Source organism: Canis aureus, chromosome 14 (genome assembly GCF_053574225.1).
Source record: "Canis aureus isolate CA01 chromosome 14, VMU_Caureus_v.1.0, whole genome shotgun sequence".
NCBI lineage: Eukaryota > Metazoa > Chordata > Mammalia > Carnivora > Canidae > Canis > Canis aureus.
The window spans coordinates 59,783,605-59,797,197 of NC_135624.1; the positions used below are offsets into that span (position 1 = coordinate 59,783,605).

The 13,593-nt window shown below is 33.7% G+C and overlaps 1 protein-coding gene across 5 annotated transcripts in view; it reads right to left on the reverse strand.

The window, feature by feature from the left end:
* EPHA5 (EPH receptor A5) overlaps nt 1-13,593 on the reverse strand; it is a 347,504-nt gene that overhangs the window by 262,955 nt on the left and 70,956 nt on the right. For all 5 annotated transcript variants that reach the window (XM_077848176.1, XM_077848180.1, XM_077848178.1 and 2 more), the window contains exon 3: nt 11,646-12,309. In XM_077848176.1, the coding sequence (XP_077704302.1) occupies nt 11,646-12,309 (664 nt within the window). The remainder of the gene's footprint in view (nt 1-11,645; nt 12,310-13,593) is intronic.

Here is a 13,593-nt window from a genome sequence, read left to right on the forward strand (position 1 = left end):
TTTAATGGCACTCAAATGGGCAGGATATCTTCAAGTTCAGAAAAGATCAAAGCATATCAATAAATAACTTCAGTTCTTATACACGAATTCCTACTGGTCAGCCTTAAGCGCAGACAAAACATTTAAGAGCAAAGAGAATAAAATACTAGGAGATAAGATGTGACCCACATCCAGAAATAATAAAGGACACAAAAGCATTTTTCATGTAATGAAAACCAGTTATGAGATCATGGATAGTTAGGATTCATATTTTTATTGTTACAGTTAATTAATGATACACTTAGAAAGAACTATGTCAGGACTAGTTCCATGTCTTCTCACTTTATAATAATTGGCATGTCCTTCTAGACTAATGTATAAGTGATACTGAAAGGCAATAAATTATACCGTTTAGGTAAACAGTCTACTTGCCTTTTCTCCTGTAAGGAGCATAAACTAGATATTTAATAAATCAATTAGATAGATTGATACCTACAGGTTAAGCTGCTTCTTATTTACTTAGAAAGCTAGTGTACTATGCAATCCTTAAAAGTGGTTAAGTCTATTTTTCAAGGTTATTCCATATAGGAGGTGCATTAAATAAATTTATACAGCTAGAACACCAAACATTTAACATACTAATTATAATAGATATATGGCCCTAAAAAGAATTAGTGCTTTTAATTCAGGATAATTATCGATATTATATGTGATTACAAACTACAAATCAATCATTCTAATTAATTGTGTTTATATACTGTACAAAGTACAGTAATATAATGAATAATCTGAAGTTAAATATACAATTGTATTCCCAAGTCTAAACATCTAAAGGGTAAAAGAAAACCTTAATATGATCCAACTACAAACAACTAGAAATGCCAAATTAAACAGAAGGTTCGGGTTAATTTGTTATGTTTTATTTTAATGTAGAGTAGTTATAAGAAAAGTAATATGTATTTTTTTAAAGTCTGGGATGGGTAGTCCATGGAGCAGAAACAAAAGGGACTAACGCATGCTTTGCTGTGCAGCCTGCTAGAGCTGATCCTGCTGCTGTGCAGGCCAGGTGGGGTGAGGTGGATTGTGGGAAACCAGGAGACTTGGATTTTAATGCTCTAGGGTACAAGAAAAAAGGTCATAGTCTTTTATTAAGTGGGGAGCCCTTCAGAAAACCCAGAACCTTGAAGGGCTAGCTACATCCTCAAAAAAGCATAGGATAAAACACTGCCCATGTGTACTAGGACAGCCAAAGAGGCTTCTGTGTGCATGACCTTCTTGATGGGGAAAAGACTTTCTTGATGGGGAAAAGAAATTAATCTTGAAGAATCAAAATCTGTGGCTTTCCCCGGGTAAATTTTGGTGTGTAAATTTACACTAGCCACTATTAAGTCATGAAATCTTAACACTAATTATTACAATATTTCTCAATCCTGATTGCACATTATAATCACCTGGGTGGGTGGGGACCAAAAACAATCACCTGGGAAGTTAAAAAAAAAAAAAATGACAGCCTGGTCCAGTACTACACAATGGAATCAGAATCTATGGTGGGGACATCCAGTAATTATATGGTTTAAACTATTGTGTTGTACTATAATTCTTGAGAATGGCAAAATTAGATAGAACTTGGCCACAATAATACTTCATCAGTAGAAGAAAATGCCAAATCATGTGAGGAACTCCTACAGGTCAATGAAAAAAGACAAGCCTCCCAAAAATGAATAGGTAATTCTTAAATTGGAGTGATTAGGACATGGGTGCCATTTGTACTTCTTTCCTATACTTGCTGTAGTTTGATTTTTCCCCTAATTTTCCAATATTGCCTATTTATTTTAATAGTAGAAAGAACAGACAGCAAGTATGGGATTCCTAAGTCAAGATATAATTAGCAGAAATTAAAAAAAATAATATCATTAGATCTAATTCTGTCAAAAGTTATACAACTATAGTCTATATCAAAACTATATTCAGGAATATCTGGAGGAGATAAAGATATAATTAATGCATAATCGTTCTAAAACAATATGAATAGTGAAATATCTTGACAAATATCCAAAGCGAATAGAAAAAATATATTTCTTATATAGTTATACGGTTCTATGTAGTTATAGGATCTTAATTTATCTGTACCTCAGTTTCCAAATATATAAAACAAAGAAAAGAGTACTCACTTTAAGAGTCCTTTAAATCAGTGCTTCTCAAACTTGAAGACATGTAAAAAAGCACCAAGGGATCTAGCTAAAACGTAGATTCAGACTCAGTTTTTCTGGAGCAGGAAATGAGATTTCTCACTTCTAAAAATTATGAGGTCATGCTGATGTCACTGGTCCATATCACTCCCAAAACAGGCAGATTTGGTATGTACTTATAGGCAGGCTTTATAGGTACATATTATATTACTTCATATTTCACACAGGTGTCCACAGTCACATATTTTTGAAATGGAAGAGTGAGATTCAAACTGAGGCCTACATCACCTTATACCTCAATGTCATTAGTACTACACACAAAAACTCCTTGTGATTTTACAGTGCAATTTTAATGTTTTAAGTTTACTTAATTACTTTATGAAAGGGTTTGGCTGCCTTGTTTCTTTTCATTTGAATTATTTTTTTCAACTTTTGGCTCTTGAAAATCTGAGAGCAGACACTGAGATGTTTGCTGAAAGACACTCTGAGTTTTCAACATTAAAGTTCTCAGTACACAAAACTATCAGCTATACGGATTGGTGTTATCAGACTTCATGAAAGTCCTTTTTCTGCTATCCAAATAATAAGAAAAAAGCAAACAATAAAACAAAAGGGATTATGCTTTGGTTTCCTAGAACATTAAACATTATGGATTTTAAATCAAATCAGAATATAGCAATTAAGATATGGCCTTTCTAAGATCTGTATCATTAATTTCTATAATAATTATCATTCTATATTAATTTATTATAATAAAAATATCCTATCCAGTGCTTCTCATTTTAATAAATGTTTATTATCAAGGAGTGTTTTGTGCAGTATAAGCCACTTGAGCATAAATATAATCATTAATTATCTATCCATATGATCATGATGAAGCTCTAATTCATTAATGTTATAATTCATTTGTACAGTAATAATACAGAATGTGCCATCATCATAATAAAACATGTTAGAGACCTACCCAGAGTTAATTCACAAAGTAGTTATTAGTATTACTGTAAATATGAGGTATAGCATAGAGAGATGAGGGAAAGGGTGGGATGGAGAGACTCAAGAGTTTCACTAGTATACTTTCTCTTATGAGTGAAAAAGTAGAAGTGCAAATCAAGATTAAAATTTTATCCTGCAAGGGAAACAAAGGCAAAAATGAACTATTTTTACTTCATCACAACTAAAAGCTTTTGTACAACAAAGGAAAACAGTTGACAAGCAAAAGACAACACACAGAATGGGAGAAGACACTTGCAAATGTCTTATCAGTTAAAGGTCTAATATCCAAAATCCACAAAGAACTTCTTAAACTCAACACCCAGAAAACAAATAATCCAATTAAAAAATGGGCAGAAGACATGAACAGACATTTCTCCAAAGAAGACCTACAAATGGCCAACAGACAACCCATGAAAAAATACTCCACATCACTTGGCATCAGAGAAATACAAATCAAAAGCACAATGAGCTATCACCTTATACCAGTCAGAATGGCTAAAAAATTAACAAGCCAGGAAACAACAAATGTTAGCAAGGATGCAGAGAAAAGGGAACCCTCTTACACTGCTGGTGGGAATGCAAGCTGGTATAGCCACTCTGGAAAACAGGATGGAGGTTCCTCAAAAAGTTAAAAATAGAGCTACCCTAAGACCCAGCAATTGCTCTTCTAAGTATTAATCTAAAGGATACAAACAGTGATCCTAAGGGGTACCTGCACCCCAATGTTTATAGCAGCAATGGCTACAATAGCCAAACTATGGAAAGAGTCCATATCCACTGACAGATGAATGAATAAAGAAGAGGTGGGATATGTATACAATGCAATATTACTCAGCTATCAAAAAATGAAATCTTGCCATTTGCAACCACGTGGATGAAGCTAGAGGATATTATACTCAGTGAAAGAAGTCAATTATAGAAAGACGATTATGATTTAACTCATATGTGGAAGTCAAACAAGACAGGATCATGGGGGAAGAGAGGGAAGAATAAAATCAGACAAACTTAGAGAGGGAGACAAACCTTAAGAGACTCTTAATTACAGGAAACAAACTGAAGTTTGCTGGAGGGGAGAAGAGTGGAGAGGACATAACTGGGTGATGTGCATTAGGTAGGGCACTTGATGTAATGAGCGCTGGATATTATATACAAATGATGAATCACTACATTCTACCTCTGAAACTAATAATATACTATATGTAAATTAAGTAAATTTAAATTAAAACAAACAAAAACAAAAATCTTTGGAGACAAACAGACCAGTAGTTGGGTTTTAGTTAGTAATTTAGTTCTTCTAAACACTCTGTAAACACTATACATTAATAAGTCTCCTTGTTTTGCTATGTACATATAACAGAAGATTCACAAATTACTAGCCATTGTTGGATCAATGAAACATTAAGTTCTTAAAAAAGAAAAACATTTCATTCTTTCAATGAGTGTAGTAATTCACAAGTAGCCACCCACCATGCTACTCAAAACTACTGAATTGTCTCATGTTTGATATGACTGTGTTTGACTTAGATATTATTAGGAATTCTCTATCCTTAAGATAGTATAACATGTATATGAACAAAAAAAAAAAAAAAAAAAAAAAAAAAAAAAAAACATGTATATGAACAGACTTTCAGCAGGTAATTTCAGGAATTTGCAGCTTTTTTATTACTCTAATTTTAATATTCAAATACATCTTTAAAATATAATTGTAGAAAGTAAAGAGATACATGCAGAATTGATTAATATAATGGATCTCTGCACTGAAAGCTCCCTCTGCCTGTTAAAAGCACTTCCCTCACAGCTTCCCCCAAACTTTTCAGAGAAATGTTTTCTTCTTACCTATATATTTTTGCCTATCTAAACTTGCACACTCAAACTGCCATTAGTAACTCTCATAAATTACTGTAGATGTGAGTCTATATGTATGTTTGTATACCTATATGTATGCATTCCTAGGATATACAAATTGTACACATGGAATACAGTATATAGTTTAATCATAACTTAGAGAATGAGTGAAATAGCTAATCAGAGAGCAAATCTTCTTTATAAAGGCAGTTCTAATATATATGCACAATTTTGATCACTCAATAAAGACAAATGTAGGATTATTCTTTGATAAATGATACTGTTCAAGAATATACTATCTATTTTGAAAAAATGAAAGCATTTTTCTAACCTGAAACTACCCTGTATTTTACAATAGACAGGCACATACTCCTGGGAATACATTTTATTTTAATGATAGATATAAAGAGCAGATAATGTTCATTGAATAAATACAGTGTTAGGCAGTAAGTAATTTCCATATAATGTTTCATAGCATTGCTATAACTTCGAAATGAAGAAAGCAAGAAATTGAGTTTCAATCACTTGCACAGAGAGAGCTGATAAATGGCAGAGGCAGGACTGGAATTCAGGCATTCTGATCAGAATCTATGTGCCCAAACCACTAGAGTATGCTGCCTCTCACAAACAGCATATTACCCATGATATTCAAGTTAAATCAATCACATTTCAGAATGTACAATCCTTCATTCTGCAGAATTTTAAGAAAAATATTCGTTTTTGCAAAAGTAACCAGTCTGTAAACATATTTAGTTTTAACAGCACATCTCACCTATTTATATGAACAGGAGTATATTTCAATTAGCAGTTCTCAACTGGGTATGATTTTGCCCCCAGGGACATTTAACAATCCATGGAGGCATTTTTGACTATCAAAATGATGAGTGGGAAAAAAATGGTGAGTAGAATATCCTACTGCATCTAGTGGATCAGAGGCCAGGGATTCTGCTAAATATCCTACAAAGAATAGGACCAACCTGTTGCCCAACAAAAAAATATCAATTGTAACCAGTGGCCCAAATTATCAATAGTACCAGTGCTGAGCAACTTTGATTTAGGAAAGAAAAAAAAAAAAAAAAAAAGCAAGATCAAAAATAAATACAAGGTATGCTCTAAAACTGCAACAAAACTAATCCAAGACCATTGAGGGGTAAAAAAGAAAAAAATCTATTCTATTATTCTCATATATAATACCTGCAAATGGATGAAAGGATTTAACCACTTAATTGTCTTGGTAATGGTCCTCAGAAGCATCACACACACACACACACACACACACACACACACCCTTGTGCTTCCATAATTACCATCTTTTGTTAAAATTTTGAAATTAAGATTAGTTTCTTTTTGTTGCATAAAAGAGCATACCAAATAGAACCAAAAGTTCAACCCCTTTGATGTTCTTTGGTAATATGCCTAATTAAAAATAACTAGGCTCTCCAAAGCATAATTACAGAAGCACCTAATACACTACATTTCCAGTCAATTTTGTTTCAAACATAAATATGCACCAGAAGTATGAATGATCGACATACTACTCCCTGCAGTATCTGTACTGTTTCTGAATCAAGGCTTTTTCTTGAGCTCAGTATTTTCGCTACATTTTCCTTGCTATGCAATCATTTCCCAGTTGGACAATTAATAAGTGCTTTTTCTCCACAGCCCTTGGCATGTAACCTCACTTACCCTGTATTTTAGCATGCACTATATACCTTCTTCACTCTGACTGGTTTTGGCAGTGATCCACAATCTAAATCTCTTTCCTCCATTTGATATAAGTGAAACTATAATTATCTAGGGGTAATTTCAAATTACTACTTCATTCCACTAGCAACTGATGAAGATTAGTGGTCTTGCCTTGCATCTGAGTAAGTCAGCAACATAATCACAAGAGAACTCAGCAGGCAACATTTGATTCATGTGAACTCAATTACTTCTGTCAAACATATTCACTTCAATAAAAAGCAAAAACTTCCAAAATGGGTTTTTGCTAATAATTTCGTATTCAAAAAAAATTCATATGACTCTTAAGGGAAAAAAAATTGCCCGGATTTTATCAGAAATAATAAGAAATAACAAGTAGGAAAACATACTTATATAAATGGACTTAATACATTATTAGTTTCTGAAAATAATAACATTTCAAAGAAATAAATCGTATCCTTAAAACAGTTTATTGTTGAAAATTTGAGCATATAAGTAAGCCTTGGAAAAATAAATGCATTCTATAATTTAAGTTAATACAATGGGAACCAGAGTATTTTGTTACCTCATTAAAACCAGGTTATTATGGGAAAGGTTGTCAATTTCCCTTAAAGGAGGTTAAATAAGGGGATGTGAAGATGATAGATCATGAATTGCTAAATGGACAGGGATTCCTGAATCACTTGATTGTCTTCTGGGTTTGAAGCCACGTGTTAATGAGCTGCCTAGCATTCTGAATCCTGAATGTAGTCTCTAGAAGACCTTGGGTCAAGTACATCATGCCTTACATCAAGTCACATGAGCATGATCTGACACCAACACCTGATCAAATCCTAGCACAGACTTACCAAATATTAACATAGGATAATCACTACAATGGATTGACTCAAACTTCAGCTTCTTTATATAGTCATATCCGTAATTAAATCCCAACATATTTTGATTATCAAAGAAACAGTAATTAAATGTAAATGTCTAATAAGCATATATTACAAATATATTTTAGGATGTGATGTTCTGAGGTCTAAATTACTAAGATAGTCTCTATAACAGTTCATACATCATATGCCAACCATATATGGCTTAACACAAAGAACCTGAGTATTTGCCCTGAGAATCTTAGGACTAAGAAATGACTGGTTTAAGAGACACATTTGTCAATTCTGTGCTCAAACTTTCTACAGATAAATACAAAGGTAAAAAAGAAATCAATACAGTAGTTTTCCCTTACCCACTCTTCTGTTTTCGGTGGTTTCAGTTACCTGTAGTCAATCGCAGAACAGAAACAGATGATTCTCCTGACATATTGTCAGAAGCTCAATAGTAGCCAAATGATAGGTCACGGTGCCTATGTCATTCCCTTCACTTCATCTCATCATGTAGGCATTTTATGACCTCGCATCATCACAAGAAGGGTGAGCACAAGATATTTTGAGAGAAAGAGTATAATAGAGACCTCATTCACATTACCCTTATTGCAGTATATTATTATAATTGTTATATTTTATTATTCCTTGTTGTTAATCTCTTATCATGCCTCATTTATATATTAGACTTTACTATAGGAAAAAGGCTATAGTATATATTGGGTTTGGTACTATTTCATCCATCCCCGGGGATCTTAGAATGTAACCCCCTCCAATAAGGGAAGACTACTGCAATTTTAAAGCACAATATTCTTTTATAACTTTGTCCATTCTACTCTCTGTTTAGATTCATTTCATCTCTTCTTGCCTTTTGATTTCTTTCTCGTTTCTTAAGGTAACATTCACCACCCCGGCCATCGAGGAGTGTGTGATCTAGTGGGGGTGAAGAGAATCATTAATCAAGTAATAAATTAACAAAAAGATGCAAAATCATAACTCTAAATGGTTCTATGAAGGGAAGACATATAAGTATATAATAGAGAGGCCTGATCTGAAGAGTCAGGGATAGCTTCCCAGAAGAAGGGGTGCTGGAAGAGAGAACTGAAGGATTAGTATGAGCTAATCAGGTATGAAATAGAAGAATGTTTCAGGCAATGGAACAGAATCATAGGAAAAGGAACAGAATCACAGGGAAAGTGGGCATATTGCTTATGAGAAAGTGAAAGAAAGCCAGTGTGACTAGGGCTGAGAGAAGAGGAGGAAGCACAGTTTAAGATGTGTCTGGAGCAAAATCACGCAGGATCTTAAGCTACTGTAAAAACTTTTATCTTAAAAGAAATCATTGATGTATTTAAAGTTTGAGGTGGGGGTAAAGTGGGGACAGAGAAGGATGGGTGTGTGAGACAACCAGATTTGTGTTTTTGTAGAGGCGATACATTCACATGCCTCAAAAATCAAAATATTATTATATCAAATCTTTCATTATATTTGAAAGTAAAGTTCCAGTAAGATATGCTTATAGATTGGAGGAAAAGAAATAGAGAAAAGTGGATGAGTTTAAGAGACGGCCTAGTGGTAATATCTATGAATATTTTGTGACAGGTAGAAACCAGGTAGTGAGTAGGAAGAGATGTTAAGGATGATTCCTAGATTTCTAGTTTAAAAACAACAAGATCCTCACTTAACAGTTTGGGGATAGTATGTTAAGACCACAGAGTGATTTAAAGTTACGGTTGACTTGTTTATGATACACACAGAACACAAATATTTCATCTGCATCTTCATATTACACGTAGATATAAGTGCCTGGGGAATATCGTTGATACCTTAATTGTCCAAAACAAGACTTTCAATATTTATTTATTCATTCAATGATGTAAATTATTTCTAGAATAAACATTTGAAATTCCTCATAGAGTGGCCACATACCATCTGTATTTTTGGGGAAAAAAAAGAGGCACCATTTATATGGACTACATTGTGTGGAATACCCTTTGGGACTGTGAATCTCATAGCCTTCATGACCCCACAACATTTATTTATTCTTACTAGCAGGATGGGGTAATGAATGAATTTAGACAGTTCAGCTAAGTGAAGTTTTCTACAATGTAATCTCTCTAGTTCACTCCACTGTCTTCCAGTTAGGTTTCTACTCTTCAATTATTGAAAGTATGAGAAGAGAAAGATACCCACTGAGTGCCCAGACTAAGAAACATTCTGTCAAAAAACCTACTTCTCTAAAACACTTTCAGAATAAGCATATACAGAATCCTTTAATCCTGGTAACAATAAAAAAATATCCTCTAAACATACAGAGGACTATCTGTCCATTTGGATGAAGGCAAAGGTCATTGTGATCTGACCTAAAGGGCCCATATACCATCCTCTAAAGTGACATAAACAAATAATCAAATAGAAAATTGTTTTATAATACTAGTAAACAAAATTTTTAACAGTAAGATTTATATTGCAAATATTTTAGACAAAATAATGAAATGAATTCAACAGATTATAATCTCCTGTTTCTGATTCTATAATTATATATGTCATCATCTTACACTAAAAGGACAGTTCAAGAAGACAAATTAAGATAATGTTAGTTAGAACTTTCCTTATATCCAATCCCAAATAAAAGATAATTCATTTTCCTGAAAAGTTTAAAATTATTTACAAAACATGTTTGATTTAATAAAATTTCATATATATGTATATACATATACAAAGGTATAGAGAGTTGTAGACTACATAAAAAGATAACGATAACCTTAATTGTAGAGGATATTGTAGGAAGACAAAATAAGAACTTTAAAGATGGTGCAATGTATTTCTAGAGAGAAATAATTCAGCAAAGTCACTATTTTTTACTGATCATTTCCCCAGTTTTGATTCCCTGGTTCTATAATCAATCTACACTCAGGCCTGAACAAACTTGAGCAAGTTTGATTCACATTATATAGTGGATTTAGGGGGAAAAATGCACCTGAAGCTACCAGGTTGGATTAGGGTACTTTTCAGCATTTAGTTTTCTCTTCAGTTAACAGTAACTCTCATTATCTATTTAGCCTGTGCACAGCATGGTGAAAACAAATGAAGGTTTACAAGGACGAATGAATTTTTTTAAGTAAAAATGTTTTCTTCCACATAAGCTGTTCTTTACTTTGACATAAAGTGCTAACCTATTCCAAAAAGCCATTGTTAAATATCTAAATTTAACTCACCACACTGTGGGCAAAATGAGGATATTTTCAAATGCAGAGGGAAGGATACATGATGAAGAGGGAAGTATACATGATCAAGTTTCAATTTATTTATTTATTTTTTTTTATTTATTTTTTATTGGTGTTCAATATACTAACATACAGAATAACCCCCAGTGCCCGTCACCCATTTCAAGTTTCAATTTAAAAGAAAAATTAAAACAGGAAAAAAAATCCCCATGTGTAAATTTTTTTGAAATAATTTTTTTGTATTGGCTCTATCTCCAAAAGTTATTCTTTTGAGTGCTACGTATTTTATTTAAAAACAAACATCCAATAGGAATTATATGTAAACAATACAGTAAACTAAGTGCTGTTAGCTGACAAATATTATCATATGGAGTTTATACGGTCAAACTTATTTCTGAGGAATCTTTTAAAGGCAGTTAAAAGCATGCCAAACAAGTCTCATCTAGTGTTTGCATTTGAATTTTATGCAGCAAGGTAAGGGTACTATTTTCTCTTCATGGGGAGAAAATAGCAGTAGAGTAGCGGACAATACTCATACAATCAAAAAATCCTTTGGGTTGAGTTGCTCAAAAATAAAACTTCTGAAAACAAAATGAATATGAAATACTACACTGCAAGTAAGACTTTCTGAGTGTTAATTATATATATTCAGCAAAATATTACATTAAATCTTAAATTGTTGCCAGAAACTTTAAAATTCTGAGAGAAATCAAACTTCAAGAGAAATAATCTCCATAAATTAGCAAAGTAAAAGGTCATCTGCTCATAATCATTGGAGAAAATACATATATATGATCTAGCTGAAGCAGACAGCACCTGCCAGTCTGCAGGCAAATTCTTACCTTGACAGGTGCCATTTTTCTCTTCATATCCTGCCTTGCACATGCATTTCCCGATGGGCACCAGCCACTCCCCTTCAGCACTGCAGTGCATTTTGGGTGGTTCATCTGTCACAGAATGGTTGACACAGGAGCCCGACACTTCAAGCAACTGCGAAGAATCAGCTCCAGTGATTGTGTCAGGGAACACAGCCAAGTGTCGTACCACAGAAGGACATTTTTTATAGTATACACGCACAGAAACCAGAGCAATGCAAGCACCAACATCTTGAAAAGCAAGATAAAATCCCTTTTTGCTTAGAGGTCCTACATCTCTGACCTCTGTATTCAGTTTCATAACCCGGTCACCAAGATCAAGCTCTGTAAAGCTTTCATCGGCAGCAATGGTATCAATTTTGATGTACTGATTTTCCTTGATGTTTCTCCCGTTCTCATCATCTGACTCAAAGTAATACATGTTAAAGGTTTCCTTACAGGTTCCCAGTCCTCCAGGAAGGCTGTTGCAGTCCCGCAGAGTAAACTTGAGTTCTATAAAGATTCTGGAAGCACCTTCATTGGAAATCCAACTGGTCAAAAGCCAGTTATTCTGATTCTGCTCCATAACTTTGCATACTTGGTATGTGTGGATAGGGGCATAATTTTCATCAACTTCACCAATCTCTTCCCACTGTATAACATAAAATAGACAATTTTTAATATTTAGAAAATAACTAGCAAAAAGTATCAAAAACTATTTCATATGTAGAAATTTTTGCAGCCTTAATCTGCGGTATTGGGGGAAGGAATTCTACGATGATAACTTTTTATTAAATACCTTTTTAAATTAGGTAAATTAATAGCACATTGTTCATTGTCTGCGCTAACTCAAAAGTTAATGCATATGAATTTGAGTGGAAAAAAAGAAAAAAGGCATATGTTCCATAGAAAAGGCAAAAGTAAATAGAATGTGAGTGCTGTTATCAAGAAGGAGAACTGAAAGTACGTATATTTGAAAGATTTTTAAGTATGTAAACTAACAGAGTAGATAAAGAGTGACAGAAAAAGGCAGTACATTTTTTAAAAGATAACAGTGAATAAAAAGCAATAAATGGGGATCCCTGGGTGGCGCAGCGGTTTGGCGCCTGCCTTTGGCCCAGGGCGCGATCCTGGAGACCTGGGATCGAGTCCCACGTCGGGCTCCCGGTGCATGGAGCCTGCTTCTCCCTCTGCCTGTGTCTCTGCCTCTCTCTCTTTCTCTCTCTGTGACTATCATAAATAAATAAAAAAAAAAAAAAAAGCAATAAATGTGGAAAAGAAGGTAGAAAAATGTAACTTGAATCCACATTTATTTTATTGTGTCCTATTATAAATAACTCATCACTATAATAATGCTTGAAAGAAATTTCATTAGTTTAATAGTAGATGCTTATTTCATTGACTCAACCTATTTAGGATTCTTTTGCAAATGGGATAGCTAAATGTTTATTCATAGATTTATCAATGAAGCATAAACTAAGAGACAGATATAAAATAGGGATAAAAAGTATATATGAAAAAGCCTTGTCATTTTGAATACTGAGTTTTTGTTATATTCTGGGAATGCATTAATTATTTTAACCAACATGTTATTTTATGTGTAATGACCTTAAGAGTTCTGAATATATACAAGATACAGAAAAAAATTAGTATGATTTATGTAGCTGCCAAAGTATTAGGTCAAAGAGATCCAAACCAATCTCTTGGGCAGCCTGGGTGGCTCAGCAGTTTAGCGCCGCCTTCACTCCAGGGTGTGATCCTGGGATTGAGTCCCATGTCAGGCTCCCTGCATGAAGCCTGCTTCTCCTTCTGCCTTTGTGTCTGCCTCTCTCTCTCAGTCTCTCTCTCTCATGAATAAATAAGTAAAATCTTTAAAAAAAAAATAAACCGATCTCTTACCCAATAAAATATTTCAGTCTTAATACTGTGATGTAAC